The sequence below is a fragment of the Camelus dromedarius genome, chromosome 16, assembly GCF_036321535.1.
Source record: "Camelus dromedarius isolate mCamDro1 chromosome 16, mCamDro1.pat, whole genome shotgun sequence".
Taxonomy (NCBI): Eukaryota; Metazoa; Chordata; class Mammalia; order Artiodactyla; family Camelidae; genus Camelus; species Camelus dromedarius.
Window position 1 is genome coordinate 32834752 of NC_087451.1, and position 21026 is coordinate 32855777.

General features: G+C 57.1%; 2 protein-coding genes across 3 annotated transcripts; one reads left to right on the forward strand and one right to left on the reverse strand.

Annotated features, from left to right (window-relative positions):
* Nucleotides 1-9301: 9301 nt before the first annotated feature.
* Nucleotides 9302-11858, reverse strand: GPR142 (G protein-coupled receptor 142). The gene is made up of 3 exons (XM_031469730.2): nucleotides 11834-11858; nucleotides 10828-10986; nucleotides 9302-10173 (listed from the first exon to the last, which is right to left on the reverse strand). The coding sequence occupies exons 1-3, from the start codon at nucleotides 11856-11858 to the stop codon at nucleotides 9302-9304; spliced, it is 1056 nt and encodes a 351-aa protein (XP_031325590.1).
* A 3026-nt stretch (nucleotides 11859-14884) lies between these two features.
* On the forward strand, nucleotides 14885-20997 carry BTBD17 (BTB domain containing 17). 2 transcript variants are annotated; one of them, XM_031469010.2, is made up of 5 exons: nucleotides 14885-15218; nucleotides 15764-15817; nucleotides 15929-16503; nucleotides 18293-18569; nucleotides 19684-20997. In XM_031469010.2, the coding sequence occupies exons 3-5, from the start codon at nucleotides 16419-16421 to the stop codon at nucleotides 20756-20758; spliced, it is 1437 nt and encodes a 478-aa protein (XP_031324870.2). In that variant the 5' UTR covers nucleotides 14885-15218; nucleotides 15764-15817; nucleotides 15929-16418; the 3' UTR covers nucleotides 20759-20997. The 2 variants fall into 2 exon arrangements, with proteins under 2 accessions (XP_031324870.2, XP_064351653.1); XM_064495583.1 differs by lacking the exon at nucleotides 15929-16503.
* The last annotated feature ends 29 nt before the right edge of the window (nucleotides 20998-21026 follow it).

Sequence of the window (21026 nt, forward strand, 5' to 3'; positions counted from 1 at the left end):
ATCAGAAACATCAGCGTGCGTTCCTTTAATAAATATTTATTGAGAGTCTGCTCAAAGTTACTGGCATAGGAGCTGGAGTCTAGCGGACAGGAATCTTGCCGGCAGAAGACCAAAAGAGAAAAATAAAGGCACAAAACCAGTGGGCTCCCATGCAAGCTGTGAAACTTGCTGGCTCTGTGACTTAGGCCGGTTGGGTAGCCTTTCTGAATCCTAGTTTGCTCGCCTGAAAAACGGGTGATACTCAAGGGTTGTTGAGAGATGGAATATACAGATGGACGATGGCCAGACCATCTGTAAAAATAGATCCTCTGACCCACAATCTGCAGCAATCAAGCCAGGAAGCTGGCCTGCCAGCTATAAGTCAGATTTGCAGGAAATCAGACGACTCTCTCTACCAACGGGTCCACAAAGCCAAACAACAACCCCTGTAGCCATCACCCCAAGGGGCTGGGACTTAATGATTGACAGCTTCCCTAACTCTCGTCCCTGCTTCCCAGTTAGGACCAACCATATGTACCTCTAGCCGATGATATAGGATGCCCCACTTCTCATGAGCCCCCCAAAAGCTTCCCTGTGCCAAGAGCCTCCAATCAGGGCATGCTTGAGACCTTCCCTTTGTCCCACTAGAAAGCCTTCCCAGTCCCTGTCCCCCTTGTGTCCCTGTCCCACGCAGGTGATCGTGGCTGACTCCTTGTGTGCCAAACTCTGGATAAATAGTCTCTGCTTGTTCTCATTTCTTTTGGAGGAAGGTAATTAGGTTTATTTATTCATTTATTTAGTGGAGGTGCTGGGGGCAGAACCCAGGGCCTCATGCATGCTAAGCACGCGCTCTGCCCCTGAGCTGTACCTTCCCCGCTGCTGCTTCTCATTTGAGTGGGCTTATTTTCCCCCATACTGGGGTCAAAGGAGCCAGGGAATGTGGCTGGATTTGTGAAGAGCCCAGGAATCTAGAAGATTCAAGGTGGAAAAGGTCACCACTAGGACCAGAGGTGTTCAGGGAAGAGAGGCAGCTCTCTTGACCTCAGCGGCTGACCCTGCTCCAGGCCACTGATCTGAGCTCCAGTGTGGGTGGTGCTTGGGCCGGCCTCCCCGAGGCCTGCGGCTCCTTACACGCCCCTCCTGAGCCCTGCAAGGACAGGCCCCAGTGCCCGGGGCGCTAGAAGCACCATTCATGGGAGGGGTGGAGGCCAGGCGACCAGGGTCACTGGGGTAGGGGGTCTCTGTGCTCACCCCAACCATCCTTTCCCTTCAGACACCTCTGGGTACCTCCCCAGAGTCTGGAGGGACACCTATGAATCCCTGGACTCAGGGATGAGCCCCCATGGGCATAAGGTGGTCAGTGGGGCAGGGAGAGAGCTGACGCCCCCAGTTTATGAAGTGGTGGAAACCCAGGGTGTGGTACAGGGATGGTCTTATTGGGGATTAGGTCACAACCCAGGCAAACGTATCCTCCTCTCTCTCTATGTCCAGCCTCTTCCACAGCCTTTCTTCTCCCCAGAAGTGCTCCCGGGGCCACAGAGTGGGTGAGCTTTCCCTCCCTCTGTCCTCGAGTCTCTTCCAAACTCAGCGTACCCTGCAGGAGCATCTAGCCCCTCCAGCCTGGGCCATCCCAGTGGTCTTTTAAGAGGCCTCCAGCCTCCGAACTCATCAATCCCTCCTCTGTCACATCACCCATGGGACCTTTCTAGAACGTGATCCTAAGAACCTTCGAAGCTCAGCCTACCATCCAGAGAGAGACCTCAGTGCTGACCTCAGCCCACCTTTCCAACTTCATCTCCCACCACCGACAGCCCCCTCTCCCACTCACCAGGCTTTTGCCACCCCAAACTACTCACTGTTCTGTGCCTTCCTTCTAGACCCTTCCATGTTAACTCAAGCATCTCCCTAAGCCTTGCACAATGATTAGATGTTCAGAACCCAGAGATAAACAGGCCCAGATCCAGGTCCTGCCGCCCCTACTAACTAGGTGTGTTCTTTAAGCAAATTGCGTTAACTCTTGGATCCTTGGTATATCCATCTATAAAATGGACACAATAATTCCTGCCTCCTGGGGGTTATGGTGAGGCATCTATGAGATGGTGCCTATAAAATATGAAGCCTAGTGCCTGGTACGTGGAAAATGCTCAGAAGATGCTGGCTAGTCTAGGAGATGCTGCTCACCCAGTCAGCTGTGTTTCTCTCTCCTACTCTGAGCTGAGGAGTTTGCCAATGGAAGTGAGCGTAGCTCTTCTCTCATCTAGTCCAACCTCCACATTTTCCAGAGGAAAGAACTGAGCCCCTGGGGTTGGAAATGGCTTTCCCAAGGTCACACAGTGCACTGGTGTCAGAGAAGGGTCCAGAATTCAGATCCCCTGGGGCCAGCCCCGTGGCCTCTCCACTGTGTCCCACCACAACACCTGCGTGCTCTTTGCATCAAACCGCAGGGCAGCCCCTGTGCACTCATCTCTCTACTTTTAAAGCCTTCCCCCAGAAGGAATATCACGTCAAACAGTGTCCTCATAACTTATAGAGAGAGCATTCTGGGGAAGGGATTTAAGTTAGTTGCCTCCATGAGAGTTCATGACACAGAAAGTTCTCAAAGGGTGGTGCCCCCTTGTCAGAGGAATCCAAATAGACCCAAACTGGTAACCACTGGCATGTCTTGATGGCAGGCGGTCCCTGGATCTCTTCTGGAAGGGCCTGCCGCTCACCCTGGGAAATCGAGCGCCCGTCTCCGCTGGCTGAGCACCAGAGGTGACGCTACCCCAGGTGTCAGCGGGTGTCAGCGGGTCAGGGAACCCAGTTCTTGGACAAGTGGGAGGCTTTTCTGGATCTGGCTGAACTGCTCCGTTCGCCCTGGGGACAAGCCCTGGAGCTGAGAGGTCAAGATTTGCAGAATTCTCCTTGGCTTTCTGGGAAGAGCGCAGACACAATTAAAAAACAAACAAGCAAGCGAACAAAACACAGTCCCTGCGAACTCAAAGTCCCAGAGGTCTAGAGACTTGGAGAAATTGGAAGGCTTGCTTTATAGGTTTCCACACTCTTAAAGTCAAAACACTCAGCAGTCAGCCCACCTGACAGTTACTTCTCAACTTCACTCTCCTGAGGGTGGGGCCCTTGGACACTCTCCGACGGAGAACTCAGAAAAACTCTTCTGCTCTATCCCCATCCCACGTGATGTCTGGCGGCGATGTCTGCTGTCCCAAAGTGGAAATGTAGCTCCCGGCGCTCGCCAGCCATATCACTTCCAGCCACCTCCGGCCAGCCAGGTGGGCACCTGAACCAGAAGGGACACCCTGCCATGGACAGTTCCCATGTTCCCTGGCCCTGGTCAGCATGGGGGCTTAGGGCACAGCCATTCCAGCAGGTGGAAGGAGCTCTTCCAGGAAGCCCTCTGCTCCCGGCCCTCTTTTCCATAATCCTCCCCCGTCCCTGGGAGACTGGGTCACTCAGTCCTTCTCTCTGGAAGAAGAGCACCGCCCTCTTCCGCCCCCGCCCCCCACCCCGGGGCCTGAAAGTCCTCTCTGAGACCACAGCCTTCCATTAAAAGCCAACTCACACATCCCTGCCCCTTTCCCTCCGCTGGATCCTCTCCCCTCCCCCGTCCCATCCCCACCCTCCGAGGAGCAGTGTGGCAAATCAGGGGCTACAGTGCCAGGGCATCTGGGCATCCCTCTCCCTCAGCCTTGCCCTGCCTGCTAAATATACCTCTAGGAGGAGAGTCCGGGAAGGAAGCGCCACAGACCTCGTTAACTCTTTCACCTCCAGCAGCCACGGAGGGAGGGAGACTGGAGGGGGTGGGGCTGGCCATCTGGTGGGAGGGGCGCCCAAGGCCAGGCTGGAAGATCCCCTGGCCAGGCTCAGCTGGGGGGTGGACCCGGGGGATGGGGACCTAGGGTCAGGGGTCAGGGTCGCCTGTGGGAAGACCAGCTGTGTCCTCACCACGTCCTCCCGGCTTTTGCCCAGGAGGAAATGGAGGTAAAGGAGGGCAGGTGGGGGCTCTGTGGCTTTAACCTCACGGCAGCCATGAGGCTAAGTCAGTCCTCAGCCTGTTTTCTCCGGGGCGACCTGGAAGACGGCCTCAGCTCTTCTTTTAGGGAAAGGGTGATGGAGTGCCAGGTGGGAGGCCCCGCTTCTCCCCAGGGTGGGTCCCCTTTCTAGGCTCCTTGAGCAGAGATATGAAGGCCTGGGGCGGCCTCACACGAGGAGGGGGTGGGAGTCTCATGCTGGCTCTGGGTCAGCCCCCATCTTCTCTTCTTTCCAAAATGGCAGGCAAGGGCCCCGGGATGGCACCTTCAACCTAGGCCTGCCTTCCAGCCTCCAAAGGTGCTCCCAGGGCCTCCCCCGGCCCTCCTGGCTAGACAACAGGCAGCATCGCTGGAGCCCCACCCTGGGTCCCCTCCGCCCTGGGTCCCAGCTCTGCTCATGAGTCACTGTGGGCTTTGGTAAGCTCCCTCCCTCCTCACCTTCCTGGTCCCCTTCCCTCCATCCTTGTCCTATGGGGCTGAGGCCAAGACTCAAGCTCCCTTAGTGGGCAGGATGGATGGGATGGATGGGAACCGATGGCTGGGGTCATCTCAGTCAGTTGCACTGACTGAGACCCTGCGGCTCTGAACTCAGGCAGGCCTAGCTCCCAGCAGTGGGGAAGGCAGGCCAGTGGGAGGGGCTGGCTGGACCCTGCCCCCAGAGGGTGGAGGGACGAGGGCGGTGGTGAAAGGGCCCTTCACATAGAGCCACACACAGGAAACCTTTCCAACCACCAGCACCATGTGAGAAAACTGCAGTGACCTGCGGCCCCTTGGCTGGCCAACCCTGGCTCAGCGGAAGGACGTGGCTTCGTGGCTTCAGGGTGGAGGAGAGTGACAAGGGGAACAGCTGAGCCCTCCCGCCCAACTGCTCCGGGCTGGCTGTGGGCCCGGGGGCAGGCACCGTTTCTTGGCAATAACTTGGATCTGCCTACAGATCTGGCTTGAAGCCCCGCCCTCGGACTCCCAGGCCTGTCTGTCCATCCGGCCAGTCCTGCAGCGCCCCCTGCTGTCTGGGTCCATCGCGACAGGCCAAAGGTGAACTTGGCCCCAAGACCCTCTGAGGAGCCCCAGCCACCCAACTGGAGAAGGCGACAGGGCTTTGTGGGGGTGGGGAGCCAGGATCCCCATGTCATGACTCCCTCATGTCAAAGACAGTCCTGCTGTCCCTGCCAGGCCGTCTCTAACCTGGCCAGCCAAGCTTTTAATATAGTAAGTAAGTATAGTTTTGCTCTCTCGGGGACCCACTCCTCTGGGCCTAGTTACTGAAAACAGCAGATCCTTCAGAAGCCTGGCGGGAGGCAGTGGGGGGCTCTGGGGGAGTGAGACCTCGCCCTGGGAGCCCCCGGGAGTGCTGACAACCAGGTGAGAAAGCCTAGGAATGAGTGCAGAGAAGAGGGAATCTTCGGCAATGCTGGAAAACTGTGCGAAAGTTAAGCGCAACGCAGAATTTAAAAAATGCTGTTGGAAGCAGAGCAATAAAGAGAACACAGGAAACGTGGCAAACAATGTATGTATTCTCCTGCCCGAGAACAAATAAGAGTGATGGAGGGAACAGGGGGCCAGCCACCCAGTCATGATTAAGAAAATGAAGAAAACGCTTCTGAACGAGAGGATACTCTCCGTGTGAAACTGAGACCTATTAGATCAGACTCCCGGCGACTTCTTGAAGAAAGACATTTGTCTGCAGATACTTCTTCATTAGAATTTAATCAAAACCATAAAGACCTTCCAAGAATCCAGGAAGAAATGTTTAAAGATACAAGACTGACGTTGAATCCTGCTACACCAGCCAGAAAGAGGAGAAAAGTGGAGGGACATTTCCTATAAAGCTAAGAGAAAAATTACTTTCATCAAAAACTGGGTATGCAGCCAAACAAACACACCTTTTTAAAATAGCCATCACATTGTGGGCTGAACTGTGTCTCCCGAAATTTATCGATGGAAGCCCTAACCCCCACCCCTGTGCTTGAATTTGAATTTAAAGAAGCGATTAAGTTAAGATGAGGCCATGAGGGTGCGCCCTAATCCAATCTGACTGGTGTCCTTCTAAGAAGAGATTAGGACACACAGAGGGACACGAGGGATGTGCTCACAGAGAAGAAAGAGTTTGCGAACACACAGAGAAGAGATCTGTGAGCCAAGGGGAATGGTTTCAGAAGACACCAGTCCTGCCCGACACCTTGATCTTGGACTTCCAGCCTCCAGAACCTTAAGAAAATGAATGTCTGTTGTTTCAGCCACCCAGTCTATGGTCTATGGAGATGGCAGCCCCAGAACACTGATACACATGGATATAGAGACCTGAAAACAACTTGTCAACCAACTGCCAAACTAGCAAAAATCATATATAGACTTGGAAAGACGTGAGGTGCTAGAAAACGAACTGTCCTCAGATGTTAACAAAGGGTTCATGACGGCATCAGGTCCTCTGACAAATTGGAGGGGGGCTGTAAGGAAAAAACTTAGAATTCCAGAAAGGATTTCCATCAGCCAAGGTATTTCAGCAGCTGGGTTGGAGGCGGGAAGGGTAACCCACACCCTCGAAGGCTTGTTCTCCTCCAGAAGCCGTTGAGAGTTTAATGATATTTAATGATAAATTAAAGGGGAACAAGAGCAGTTGGGGGGGGGCAGTAATGAGGTTTATTTACTCACTTGTTAATTATTATTATTATTATTATTTTCATTTTTAATGGAGGTACCAGGGATTGAACCCAAGACCTTGCACATGCTAAGTGCTGCACTCTACCACTGAGCCACACCCTCCCCCTAAGAGCAGCTTTCAGAATCCTTTTCATGCCCATTTCAGCGGCGTGCTTCCTACAGGCATGATCTCTTCCTGTTATCAAAGGTGACCAGAGTGTTAAAAAGGGAGTGCTACCTACCTCATGCATCTTATTAGGGAAATATGATATTGGTTCCCTAGTCTGGTAAGTCCAGGACCAAAAAGTTGTAAGCGATGTAAACATCCCTGATGCTGCCCTTCCTCTAGTCTTCTGCACCTGAGACCACCAAGGTGCTGAGTGGACCGAGGGGAAGGGGCCAGGAACCGGCAGACATCGGGTCTGAGTCTCGGTGTTTCTCTCGACTGGCTTAGGGCCACCTGCTGGTCTTCTTGGGGTCCCTGCACTTACACCCCCTCCTCCTTAAGCCAGGAGTAAATGGGCACACCAAACGTTGGTCCGCTTGCCCGTGTGTAGTAAAGCCAGTCTACTGACCCCAGGTCATGGTGAAGGAAAGTGCAGTGTTTATTGCCAGGCACCAAGCAAGGAGTCCAGGCAGCTGGTGCTCAAAAGGCCCAAACTCCTTATTTGATATTTTAAGTTGCACAGAAATATATTTGTTGGAAAAAAGGAAAGCAGTCAACAAGACACAATAATAATAATAATGGAGTCATTAAACAAAGTCAAGGGCCTTTGGCTCCTCCTCAAGGGCTGGAGATAATGTTCTGAGACACAGCCTTTGGGCTGTTTTGCAGAGACTGAAATCCCCACCAGGTGGAAGAAGTTAACTGCATGCTGCCCACAAGCATGGAGATCCCAGACCTGTTGGAACCAGAAGGTTGATATTGCGGACTCCCGATGACCTCACCACCAAACCCATCATAAGCATGTCCACGAGCTGATCATGCACCCCACAGCCCCCATCCTTCACCTTGTCTTTAAAAACCTTCCCCTGAAGGCCGTCTGAAAATTCAGGCCTTTTTGAGCACTAGCTACCTGGACTCCTTGCTGGGCGCCTGCAATAAATGTGGCGCTTTCCTTCACCACGACCCGGGGTCGGTAGATTGGCTTTACTGCCCGTGGGTGAGACAGGACCCAAGTTTGGATCGCTAGCAGTGGGGGAGTCCACCCCGCCCCAGACTCCCTCAGGGCCAGCTGAGACCTTGCTGTAGCAGAAGAGATGGGACTCACAGGTCCTCAATCCTTTCTCTGAACTCTTGGGACAAGATGTGTCTCAAATTCAGAACTTTTCAGGAGAAAGGGAGGGACTGTGTGGCTGAGATGAAGTATCAGATGTCTATTCGAGCAGGAATGGAAGGGCAGATCCAAATCCCACCCGCTGAGAGCCTGCAGTGGCGCCTACGCTGCGGGACCGCACCAAGACAGACATGTTCTTGGATTGGTTCTGGTCAGGTTTTGCCACTGAATGTGTTTGTGGCAAACTCAGGAAAAACGTTTTGGTTTTCAGAGCTTTTTGGCATTTAGAACTATGGATAAAGGATTGGGGACCTGCCTTTCCCTCCTTCTGGGTGTGGCTGAAAGTTCCTTTCTGGACCTTCCTGCTGTGGGGAGAAGCAGAGAGGAAAAGTGCATTGATTTTGTACCCACTATGTGCCTGATACACATTGGCTCTTTTGCTTCTGTGACCCTATTAGAGGGTTGGGTGCTGGTGGGGGCCCACTTGGACCTCCCATTCAGGGGAAAGGTCAGCTTAGTGTGATCGAAAAGCAGAAAACAGGCTGCTAATGTGTTTACCCAATGCCTGGAGCAGGTGGGAGGTTCATCCGCTAATCTTGCCCAGCTGCCTCTCCCGGCTGGCGGCGCTGGGAGGAGAGGGGCTTGGAGGGGCCCAGCAGAGCCCCTCAGGGTCTCAGATCGGCTGAACCATCTCCCTTCCTCCCCTTGGTGGAGAAGAGCCTTCTTCACCGGGGGAGTGGGCTCAGGGGCGTGGCTGAGGCTTCCCTTCCTGCTCGTCTGGCCCTTGAGCTAGGCAGGCACTTCCTTTTCAGTCCTAGTCCTCAGCAACCATGAAAGCTGCAGCCCCATGGCTGTTCTGGGGCCTTGAACCTGTGCTGGCTCCATGGTGGGGAGTTCATCAAAACCATTCCAGGGTGCTTGAGGCCCCAGGGGTTGCGTCACCTCAGAGCTGGGGCTGTGGTGAATCTGAATCTGCTTGAGACCACTCCCTTTCCTGGGCAGCCCTCCCCCATCGCTTGGCCCAGCACGAGTGGTTCCTCCAGCCCAGGAAAGGCCTAGAGTCTTGCAGATTTCTTCCTTTCTCCCTGGCATTGCTACTGGGAGCCAGAGAAGTGATCAACTCAGGGAACGAGAGGGTTCCAGGAAGGGGTGGGCTGGAAACAATTCATATCCATCCATCCATCCATCCATCCATCCGTCTATTCATTCAACCAATATTAATTTAGCTTCCTGAGGAGGCACCCCTAAAGGATGGAGCCTTTCCTCTCACCCCTAGATTGCAAAGTAGGGTAGCAATAAAGTTTTGTGGGCACAACCAGAAAAACCCCAGTACCTCTGGCCGTGGGCCACCCCAAGCTCCCTGGTTGGGCTCCTCCTCTACAGTTCTGTCCCTTTAGGGAGTCCTGGGGGCTTCAGCACAGGCTCTGCCGCTGTGCCCACTGGCCGTGATCCCAGGGTGCAGGCAAGGTGGGCGTTGTGGATGACCTCTCGGACAGTGGCCCGGAAAGTTCTGCTGACAAAGCAGTAGAGGCCAAAGTTGACTGCTGTGTTGAGCATGGCCACCATGTTGGCCACGTCCAAGGCCAGGTGGACCCTCCAGTCCCGGTAGACGGGGGCCACGTACAGGTGGTAGAGCATAACAAAGATCCGAGGTGCCCAAAGGAGGGCGAAGAGCGTGGTGACACCCAGAAGGATGGCGGTGCTCTTGCCCACCCAGGGCCGCAGCCCGCTCTGGCCCCTCCTCCGTAGCCGGTAGACGATGGCCAAGTTGGCAACCAGGAAAACGCCACAAGGGATGAAATAGACAATGAGGCAGTGAGCCCACTTGAGGACCTCATCCATTGTGCTGGGAGGGTCTGCATCCCTCCACACGTCCAGCCACCAGTAGAAGGGGATGCCAGTCAGAAGGGCAGCACCAAGGACAAAGGCGATGGCCCGGTGCGTCCGGCCTGGGGACGAAGTGGCCCGATGGTGCAGGGGGTGGCACAAGGCGCTGTACCGGTCGATCGTGAGCAGGACGGCGATCCAAACGGAGGCATGGTTGGCAGCAAACTCCAGGATGTTAGCTGTGCGCACCACGGCCTGGGGCACCTCCCGGGCCAGCACGGCTCCCTGCAGGAGGAAGCCCACGAACACGATGACCACCTGGGTGACGATATCCGAGGCTGTGAGTGCCAGAAGGTAGTAATAGGAGGCCTTCCTGGTCCTGGCGGCAAGGCGGGCCAGTGCCACTGTGGTCAGGAGGTTGACTGACGGCAACCAAGGTCACGGAGGGGAGAAGTCGGAGGTGTTAGTGGCTCAGATTTGCTTTCTCATCGTCCCTCCCCACCTGCTGGCTCTAGCTTCTCTTTTCCTCTTTCCAGACCCTTCTTAAAACGGACTTGGTCAGGAAGGCTGAGCGGATCAGCCCTGCCCTGTCCAGCCATACACTCCAGGCCACTGTCTTCACCCAGGAGCGAGGACTCTGTCTTACGCACTGGCTTCCCTGGCGACAGGAAGGGATGGGCAAGTCCCCAGTTCCACCTGTTCTTTCCTGCGTCCCCACCCCACCCCAACCCCCAGCTCTCCTCTCTGAAGGCGGTGGATGGTACAGGAAGCTTTCAGCGCAGATGAGGGCAGTCCTACATGAACTCAGTCATCCTAGGAGAATGCCCACACCCGGGGGGTAAAGGGGGCTGCCTGCTCTGGTGAAATCTTGGGTTTAATTATTGAATACCCCAACTCTCGGCCCCTCACGTTTACCCACCACTATGCTTTGCTCCCCAGTGACCCAGAAAGGCAAGGGGATCCTTGGGGTCTATGATCCTGGGTCTCAGGGGTCAGCACAGAGGATCAGCACCCATTGAGTGAGGACCCCAATTTCTGGCCAACCCCAAGACTCCAGACCCCAGCTCCCCACTCACCAGGCAGCCCCAGGCCCAGCAGGATGCTATAGTAGACGACAGGGATGACGCCAGCCACGCACGGGGACCTCTCTGGGGTCTCCGGCCAAGGGCTTCCGAACGCCTGGCTCAGCTCACTGCCATTGGGTGTGGGCAGAAGGGTCCCTCGTGGCTGGCCAGCTAGGAAGGGCAGAAGGGTGGGTTAGAGCATCTGGTCTCTTTCCAGCCTGGTCTGGTAGCAGCCCCACCTTGACCCTGACCCTGAGGTCTTTATTCACCCCTGCTCCATGCAGACCCCTGGTCAGGCCCAGCCAAATGGTAACCCCTGTTGCCAAGTCCACCCTGCCCCAGTCCACCTCCTCAGTGGCCTGGCTCCCCCACTGATGGGAAAAAGTATTCAGTTGGGTTTCTGGCTGTCATAGAGATTATTCCTCCATCGCATTCCTCCTGGTGGAGCTTCAGCCTAGACAGCAGGGCCCTAAAACAGGCTGCTTGTCACTGTCGGTGGGTGGGGAGGGCGCTTCTGAAACAGGGGTTCCTGAGCTCCCTCCAGGTAGCCGGAGCCAGGGCGTCTGGAGTGGGGCTTGAGCAGCTGTGTTTTTCAGAAGCATCCTGGGTGATCTGGACTCAGGTAACTCACAGCAGCAGCACTGCTCTATGAAACAGCCACCCCCTCGTTAAGGAGAACTGTTTCTAGGTTCCTCTCCTTTCTATACTAAAGACCATCCACCTTCTAGTACCCCTGGAGCTGGAACGGCCCTGATTTTCAGATGGGGATGCTGAATCAGGAAGGGTAAGGTGACCTGCCGGCGATCACACACAGCTGGCTTGGGACCAGTCTGGGATGCCGACAGCCACGTGCTCTGGGCCCTGCCCCTCCTCAGCCCACACTTAAGGATTTTAGGTTTCACCTTCCAGCTTTTGATTTTTTTCCCATCTGCTTCAAGCTCCCCATCCCCGGCCTCCAGATTCCTTACTGGCCCTTCCATCTCACGCTCCCTGCCCACCCCCGTGCTAGGCGCTTTACCTGTTACTGGCCCCTCAAGCCTCATGCTCCTGGGTCACCCTCTGGCCTTTTCTGGGGGTTCTCTGCTGCTCCCTCCCAGCATCGCCAGCTCTCCAAGTGGTTGTTTGCCCCACAGTTCTGCCAGCGGTGCTGAGCTGGCGGCAGTCGGTGCAGAGAGGTGGGGTGGTGGGAGGAGGGAGGAGGAGGAGGGAGAAGGTGGGGCTGAGGCTGAGGGGAAAGAGCCTGTAACATAGATGCGGCCTGGAGCAGACGAGGATTGTGTGGGTGCACAGGCAGGGAAGGGGTGAGGCTGGGAGGGAGGCCTTGGGGAGAGGGCAGCGTCGGGGCTCTGGAGAGGCTGCCTCGTGCTCCAAGAGCACTCTGGGAACTGGCCTGGGCTCAGTCTGGCAGTCACACCCTGGTGGGGAGGACTCTGGGGGCAGGCAGAAGCATCCCAGGGAATGACTCTATGGACTGCAGAGAGGAGTGGGGGAAATCAACACCAGGGAGGGAGAGGTGAGGCTGCCCTGGGCAGGGCCCACATCTGGAGAGAGGCCTCATGGGCCAGGTTTGAGGGTGTCCGCCCTGCAGTGGCTGTGGGTGGTGGGACAAGAAGGAGGCTACCGAGGGGCTGCTGGCCTGGAAGGATGGCAGGAAGCCGTGCGCCGAGCCAGCCGCGACCGCCAGGAGAAGTCTGACCAGGCTGCCAGCAGCGCTGGGAAACCAAGACCCAGTGGCCGCCTGCAAGCTGTTGTTTTCCTGGCCCTGGTGAAATGGACCATCCTTCAGAGAATATCAGTCACTGGCAAATAAACACCATCCGGCGCGGCCAGCACTCCGGAGAGGCTGGAATCTGCGCCCAGCCAGCTCCCCCACCCCACGCCGGCAAGAGTGACCATTGCCGCCCACAGTGAGCACCCAGGACACTGTGTGGATTGACTCGGAGGAGAGCTGAAGCCCACGCTCGCTCTCTGGGAATGTCGCAGAGCCGGTTTCCAGGCTCCCTGACTAAGATCCCACCTCTGCGGCTGGAGCTACCTGGACTCCCACCTCCAGCCTCACCTCCGCACCCACGCTGGGGACTCAATTTGCTGCCCCCTGGTGGCCAAGTCCTGACCCTGCAGGCCTCCAAGAGCCTGCCTTTGGCCAGGTCCCCTGCACCGCACAGTGGGACCAGGATAGGCAAGACCCACTCAGGTCCCCAGGCAGAGTGTATGGGACTCCAGCTCCAGAGAGTTCAAGTAGCACAGGTAATTCCTCAGGGTGCCACCTCCCTGCACCGGGAGGCTGTGGGTGGGCAAGGACCCACTTACAGCCATGGGTGAGGGTCTCTGTCAACATTTCCTGAAGATCTATCCTGTCCTACACGTGTCACCCTTGAAGCAGCCCCACAGGCTAACTCTGGTCACCTCTGTTTCACTCAAGAGGAGATCGAGGCTCAGAGAAGTCCAGCAACTAGGCTAAGGCCACGGAGCTAGTACGTGGTGGTTTGAATTTGAATTCAGTTTTGTCCCTCCTCCAGAGCTCCAGAAGAGCAGGCATTCAGGCAGCCAGAGGCCACTGTGAGCTCAGGCTTTATGGAGGAGCAGAAGCAGGTCCGGTGGACAGCACTCCGATGGGGAAGGCAGTCCAATCGAGGGAGCAGCATGACGGAGGTGCTGAGGAGGACAGTGACGGGACAGCCTGGCTTCAAGGGAAACTTTCAATGGCGTGTGTGTCAGTTTCTTCCGGGAATGAGTCCTCCTTGTTTATTACTGCTATGCCCCCTAGTACACGTGGCCTGGGACCTAAACTCACGAGTCCTGCTTCCCCAGGCTGTTTTGGAGGGCACCCAAGCTCAGGAAGGGAGACGTCATAGGCGGAAGGGAGGCCGCAGCCTGGGTGGGGCTGGGACTGTGAGCCCGCTCCTCCCAGGTGGGTGTTACCGGGGTCCTGCACTTGACCACCTACTCTGCAGATTCAGAAACTTGGCAGCCTGCCCCAAGCTTGCTGTTTTAGCACTAGAGATTCCTTGCCCCACGGGGATCATTTCTGGCTACCGAAATAGCTTCCCAGAAAAGACAGTACGGGGTTGTAGAAAGAAATGTCAAGCAGAAAAGCGGCATTTGAATTCCGGCGCTACGCTTTCTGGGTCATGAAACCTCAGACGGGTCACGTGGGGAATGAATACTCCTGTCTTGGGCTCGGGTGGGAAGTAACATATCTCTCTGGGAGTTGTTCAGGCCCAGACTTGCTCTCAAGGAATTAAGAGTTTCCAGATCCACCCGGCAAAATAAAATGGGCTGCCTCAGACCTTCCATCTCCAAGACTGTGCAGGGCGAACGCCCTCTCGTCTCTCTTCAGCTCCAAGACTTTCACATACTTCACGCGCACATACATGCATGCACATGCATGCACACATACACACCACACACACACATACACACCACACACACACTCCAGAAGCCCTTGGATTAAGAAAACGAGAACAGAGAATGCCTATTCCTGGAAAGCCAGTTTCTAAATCATTAGAGAAATTTCAGGGAAAACAGAAGTTAGAAATAGTAAGATGGGGGTCCTCTCAGTGACAGGGAGTCAGAGGTGACCCTCCTGGGTCTTCTTGATAACCTGGAGCCTCCCCGACCCCTGAACCCTTGAAATGCCAATCATCTAACTCTAGTAGGCAGATCTTCGCTTGGGGTGTACATGACAATCACCAGGATGCTTAGAGAATACAGGTGCCCTGGCTCCTAGGTGGAGCGTGGGTGATCCCAGTGCAGATGGGCTACACTTCTAGACACTGATGCAGAGCCTCGAAGAGGCTGGAGTTAAGAAGCGTGTTTACCGAAAGACCGTTTTCAGAGTAGTGGGTTCTTTTCTCATTATGTTTTTATCATCAATAACATTCCTATCGAAAAGCCTTGTGCATGGAAGCCGGGATGCATTCAGAGGCCCAGCCCCCTGTCACACTCAGGTTCTGTCTCGCTGGGCTGGGCCAGGGAGGTGGTGCAGCCCACGGGAAGGTCAGGCGGGCAGCCAATGGGCAAGGGATGGGGGATCTGGACGAGGGGAGCCAGGCGTGAAGGTCAGGGCAGCCGGGAGGGGTTTCCACTGGGCTGGACAGCTGCGTCTCTGCCAACCCAGACGAGGCAGGTGCCAGACCCAATTCCTGCTCTCTCTGCAGCTCCAGAGAGGGGGTGGAGCTGGTGGGTCTCTGTGCCAGCCGGGGGCTGAAATCAATGCATCGAGCTGGTCCCTGGGATCCAGAGAGCAAAGGAGGGCAGGCTCTGACCCACCCCCGCTTAAGGACCTAGCCTCGGGAGAAACTCTGAGGCAGATCTCTCGGGTGACCCCCCACTTCAATTCATCAACTTGGAGGGACGCTCCCATGAAGATCTGGGCCAGGCCCTACTTTCTCCTGGAAAAGGTGAGGCCTCACCAGTACCCGGCCACAGCCACCCAGACTCCCCCTGGGCTCTAGACCCCACCCTCCTCTCTCTGTTCCTTTGTCCCCAGGTGAGCACGTCCTGCACTAACCCAGCCCGGGGCTGCCGCTGGGCTCTCTGCCTCGGGTTTCCCAACTGTCAGGGTGGGTGCTGGGTCTGCTGTGTGTCTCCTGGGAACTCTGAGGTGGGAAAAGTTACAGAAGGAAGTTGGACAGAAGCTGGTAAAAGAAGCCTTCCAATGAGGCGAGCCAAGAGGCTTGGGAGCACTTGGGAAGGTGAATTAAAGGCCAAGAGTGACAGGGCTTCTGCAGTCCCCATGCGCGGGTTTGGGCTGGTCAAGGCAGGGTGTGGCTGCCTGCCGAGGAGCAGCCTCCAGCGAGGTGGCCAGCCCGGCTCTGGGCGGAGGTGCACAGGGAGGCGTGCAGCTGCTCCATGCCCAGCCCTGCCGTCTTAGCTCACCTCGACTCTGGGCGTGCGGGTGATCATCACTGTCCCCATCTCCCTAAAAGCCCATCACTTTCCCCAGAGCATGAAAGGAACATTCTTCAGCAAAGAACATGAAAATGATACCACTTGCCCGGTGAGCCCCTGTTTGAGACCTTTGTCCTCCTTTCTGGAGAGCTAGCCCACCCCAAAATGGGAGAGGGGGAGGGGTGGGAGCCTGAGCCTCCACCTCCCTCTCCTCTTCCAGTCCTCTCCTTTGCAGCCGGCTCACCAAGATGCTCCAGCCCCGATGCTGCCAAGTGTGCTCTGTGCCAGGACGGTGGCTGCGCCTGGGGACCAGGGGAGGGGGCCGGGGACCCTCTAGGCTGGTGGCCGCCGGTGGTCCTAGAGCCCTCTGCCTGCCCTCTGGAGAGCCTTAAACCTCCCAGGAGAGGGATGACCGGCTCTGCTGGGTGGTAGGAGAAGTGGGGGAGGGTGCCGGATCTGTTCCCCTCAGGGGCCCGCAGACAGCACAATAGCCCCTGGGGCTGCTGCTCTCTGGCTTAAGTGGTTGCCTGGGCAACAGCTGGGGCCAGTTTCCACCAATCCATGGCAGAGGCTGGGTGGGGGGAGGGAAGCTGGCCGGGAAAGGGGGGGTGCCGTCCCCTTGAGCTGGATCGTATATAAGGAGGAGGGATGTGAGCAGAGTGGTCTGGGCTTTGCAGTCCCTCCAGTGGGCTTGGAGGCCGGGCACAAAGATGCTTAGGCTGGGCTTCGCCAAGCCTGGGTCCTGGGCCAGCTTCTGGGCCATCCTGACCTTGGTAGGCCTGGCTACTCGTGCAGGTGAGTGGGCAGTGGGCAGGGAGGAGGGGCAGATCCTTCCGGCCCTAGTTGCACGCAGCCGGGAGGGGGAGCTATCCAGCCGGCCAGGATGAGCACAGGATTTGATCCTACAGCTTTGTGGAGGAGGGCAGCCTGCCTCCAAGGGGAGGAGGGCTGAGAAGGCAGGCAGGCAGGGGTCTTTACGACCAAAAGGTCCTTCCACTGTTCATTGTCCCAGGCAGCTGGCCCAGGCAGAGGCGGGCAGGATGCCGCCAGCATTCAGGTCCTTCAAAGTGACAGCCTGGGGAGGCAGGGCTGTGAAATTAACCACGGGCTCCTCTCTCACCCTTTCTTCCTCCCTCTGCCTCCCTCTTGCACACAGATGCTCCGCTGTCCTGTGTGCCTTCTCCCTAGTAGCCCAGATGGGCCCCAGGCCCGTGTGTGTGTGTGTGTGTGTGTGTGTGTGTGTGTTTGTGTGTGTGTGCGCGCGCGTGTGCAGGGGGCAGCGGGGTGGGGCTGAGGGGAGCGGCTGTCCATCTGCTGCTGTCAGCTCCTCACACCGCGCTCGGCTTGGGGAAGCTGCTGGCAGTGTTTTCTGTCACTGAATTTTCTGTAACTGAGTGTGTGTCCCTATCTGACCCTCACGGTGTCCCTGGAAACACAGGAGAAGGGCCCAGTGCGCCTAGCCCGGAAGTGGGGGCACCAGCCTCAGCCCACAGGTACCCGGAGCGTTCCAGTCCAGTCCCTGCCCACCCTCTGTGCTTTCTCTGGTTCCCCGCCGGAGACCGGGACCCAAGAAGGCAGCTGGGCCTGGAAGCAGCTTCCCCTGTGTGCTACAGCCTCCTCTCATGCTCTGCCCCTCCCCTACCACTCAGGGCTCCGACCTCCAACCCTCTCTCCCCTCCCAGCACACCAAGCCCATCCTCTTCAAGGGCCTTTGCGGGGCTGGTTCTCAGCCTCTGACTGGCTCCTTCCCATCACTTCCGTAGGGAGCCCGTTTCTGATTTCTGCACCGAAATGAGCTCCCACTCTGCTACTATCACCAGCCTTATTTATCTCAATCTAAAATTAGACAGCAGAGGGGAGGGTATAGGTCAGTGGTAGGGTGCATGCCGAGCATGCATGAGGTCCTGGGTTCAATCCCTAGTACCTCCATTAAATAAACAGATAGACCTAATTACCTCCCCCTGCTAAAAAAATAAATATAAAACCAGACTGCTTATTTACACGATTACTCGTGTATTTCTTGCCTGTCTAATAAGCTAACTTGCGCTTTTATGAGTGTAAGGAGCTGGCTTGCTTTTGTTCACTGTGACAGTCCGAGCTCCCAGCAGGGTCTGGCTTATAGCAAGTGCTCAATAGACATTCGTTAGTGAAGGCGCTGCTTTGGACAGCTCTTCCTGGGGGTTAGGTGGACAGTTCTTCAGCAGGTGAGAGGAGTGGGGACCAAGAGTTTCCTCAACCCTCGCCTGCAGGTCTGGCACCAGTGGAGACCAGCTTTGGATAGTTTATCCCATGCTGGTTCAGGACCTCTTCCTGTCAGAATCCACCCCCCCTTCCAAGAGCATCCTCTCAGGGTCTGCTCAAGGTCAGGTTCACAAGCTCCCCCACCCAGGATGTGCTTGTGTGCACACACATGCATCCATGCACCTCATGGGCACAAACAGGTGAGCACACAGCCTCCCCAGGCCCACCCGTCCTCTGCCCACATCCAACCACACACATCTCCAGCTGGTCCCTCTGCAGCCCCAGAATGCTGCCCTGGGTCCAGGTGCCTTCTCAGGCTGTGCGGTGTTCCTTCCTCCTGCAGCCCACAAAGCTGATGTCGGCGGGGAGTCAACAGGCACCTCCATCAACCACTCCCAGATGCTACTGCAACGCTTACAAGAGCTGCTGCGGCAGGGCAATGCCAGCGACGTGGTTGTGCGGGTGCAGGCTGCGGGCACCGACGAGGTCCGAGTCTTCCACGCCCACCGCCTGCTGCTGGGACTGCACAGCGAGCTGTTCCGGGAGCTGCTGAGTAACCAGAGCGAGGTGGTTTTGCAGGAGCCCAGGGACTGTGCTGCCGTCTTTGACAAGTTCATCAGGTGGGGAAGGAAAAGAGGGAAGATTTCATCCCTTTCCAAGCCCCTGGCTTCTCCACTCACTGGGTCACGGAGGCCCTGGCTTGTAGCAAACATCACGTCCATTCCTTAGAGGTCACTAGGATGACTGTGCAACCACCTCCTTCCCTTCTTCTACTGCCCTCTTGCAAAGTGCAGTGTGACTCCCCTGCCCTTGCCTGTAAGCTATATGTGGTTTGATGTCAGATATCAAATGCTTGCAGAGCTGTTTCCAGACCTGGCCTTGAGAGCTTTTAAAAACTAGATTCCGGGGCCCCACTCTGGATCCTGGGCTTCACGACTTGGGTTGGGTCAAGCAATCGTTTCTTATTCTAATGTCTCCGTGTGGTTTTGGTGTCTGGCCAGGTCTTGAACCACAGGGTGAGGGAGCAGTAAAGGTTAGCCAGTTCCCTCCCCCATCTCCTACTTCCTGCCAGTGTGCTGCGCAGAGGGCACCATTCACACTATAGTCTGAGAAATTTGCCCTGTCTTAATGGCTTAGACAAGGTGGCTGCAGAATTCCCGTCATTGCTTCCAACTTCCAGGCAACAGGAAGAGGGATAACACGGAAGGGCCAAAGGCTCTTCCCTGACCTCAGTCAGTTCTATATAGCCAGCCTTCCCCCAATCCCACTCTGTGCCTCTGTGCACCTCTCATTGGCTAGAATTTAGTCAGGTGACCACACTCACTCTAAGGGAACCTGGGAAACAGCTTTTATTTCCAGAGGCCCACAGCGAAGCTAAATGGCTTGCCCACGCTCCTGGCAAGTAACTGGCAGAAAATGAATCCGAACCCAGATTGTAAACCTGGCAATGGCAGAAGCCATATCTCGCTTGTTCTAGCACAGAGCTCGGCACCCAGTTGGCGCTCATTAAATGCATGCTGTTTCCGTGTCCCCACGAGAAAGGGAAAGAGGCCGTGAAGTAGGAATGAGCCGTGAGAAGAAAAGACAGGAAGCCTCGGGACCCACTGTTCTGTTGGCGCCCCGGACCCCGAAGCTCTCCGCCCAAGCCTAAGTGCCCTCTGGACTTAGAGAGCGGCTCTGGGTGGGGTCGGGGCGTGAGTGGCGGGGTGCCTCATCTCTGTGCCTCTCTCGCAGGTACCTCTACTGCGGTGAGCTGACCGTGCTGCTGGCGCAAGCCATTCCCCTGCACAAGCTGGCCACCAAGTACGGGGTGGCCTCCCTGCAGCGGGGCGTGGCCGACTACATGCGCGCGCACCTGGCGGGCGGCGCGGGCCCGGCGGTGGGCTGGTACCACTACGCGGTGAGCACCGGGGACGACGCCCTGCGCGAGAGCTGCCTGCAGTTCTTAGCCTGGAACCTGTCGGCGGTGGCGGGGAGCGCCGAGTGGGGCGCCGTGAGCCCCGAGCTGCTGGCACAGCTCCTGCGGCGCTCGGACCTGGTGCTGCAGGACGAGCTGGAGCTATTCCACGCGCTGGAGGCGTGGCTGGGCCGTGCGCGGCCGCCCCCCGCGGTGGCCGAGCGGGCGCTGCGCGCCATCCGCTACCCCATGATCCCGCCTGCGCAGCTGTTCCAGCTGCAGGCGCGCTCGGCCGCCCTGGCGCGCCACGGCCCGGCGGTGGCCGACCTCCTGCTGCAGGCCTACCAGTTCCATGCCGCCTCGCCGCTGCACTACGCCAAGTTCTTCGACGTCAACGGCAGCGCCTTTCTGCCCCGCAACTACCTCGCGCCCTCCTGGGGCGCCCCGTGGGTCATCAACAACCCGGCCCGCGACGACCGCAGCACCAGCTTCCAGACGCAGCTGGGTCCGAGCGGCCACGACTCCGGCCGCCGGGTCACGTGGAACGTGCTCTTCTCGCCGCGCTGGCTGCCCGTCAGCCTGCGGCCGGTCTACGCGGACGCCGCGGGCACCGCGCTGCCCCTCGCGCGCCCGGAGGATGGCCGGCCGCGGCTCGTGGTCACGCCGGCCAGCAGCGGCGGCGACGCGGCGGGCGTGAGCTTCCAGAAGACGGTGCTGGTGGGGGCGCGCCAGCACGGCCGCCTGCTGGTCCGCCACGCCTACAGCTTCCACCAGAGCAGCGAGGAGGCCGGCGACTTCCTGGCGCACGCCGACCTGCAGCGGCGCAACTCCGAGTATCTGGTGGAGAACGCCCTGCACCTTCATCTCATCATCAAGCCAGTCTACCACACCCTCATCCGGACCCCCAAGTAGCCAGGCCGGGCTGGGGATGAGTTGCTCGGCGTCCCTGACGCCTCTGGATCCGGAAATAAAGGCTCAGCATAGATGGTCCAGAGGGACTGGGAGTGGCATGGCCAGTGGCCAGGCACTGGCAGCTTTGGAGCCTGGTGGAATCCAGGTGAGGGGTGGTAGACCAGATGCCTGGTTTCAGGAGCTGATTTCAAGCTGACTTGAAAGTGATGCTCTTGGTAGAATAAACCGATGCTCAGAGAGGTAAGGGGATGATTAAACCACCCAGTTC

Excerpts from the sequence above, each read along its gene's own strand:
- GPR142 (XM_031469730.2), bottom strand. The coding sequence starts at position 11,858 with ATGAGGCTTGAGGGGCCAGTAACAG. Across the intron at positions 10,987-11,833 it reads GCTTGAGGGGCCAGTAACAG|CTGGCCAGCCACGAGGGACC; the intron begins GTAAAGCGCCTA and ends TGCCCTTCCTAG. Across the intron at positions 10,174-10,827 it reads GCTGGGCCTGGGGCTGCCTG|TCAACCTCCTGACCACAGTG; the intron begins GTGAGTGGGGAG and ends GGTTGCCGTCAG.
- BTBD17 (XM_031469010.2), top strand. The coding sequence starts at position 16,419 with ATGCTTAGGCTGGGCTTCGCCAAGCCTGGGTCCTGGGCCAGCTTCTGG. Across the intron at positions 16,504-18,292 it reads AGGCCTGGCTACTCGTGCAG|CCCACAAAGCTGATGTCGGC; the intron begins GTGAGTGGGCAG and ends TTCCTCCTGCAG. Across the intron at positions 18,570-19,683 it reads GTCTTTGACAAGTTCATCAG|GTACCTCTACTGCGGTGAGC; the intron begins GTGGGGAAGGAA and ends CCTCTCTCGCAG.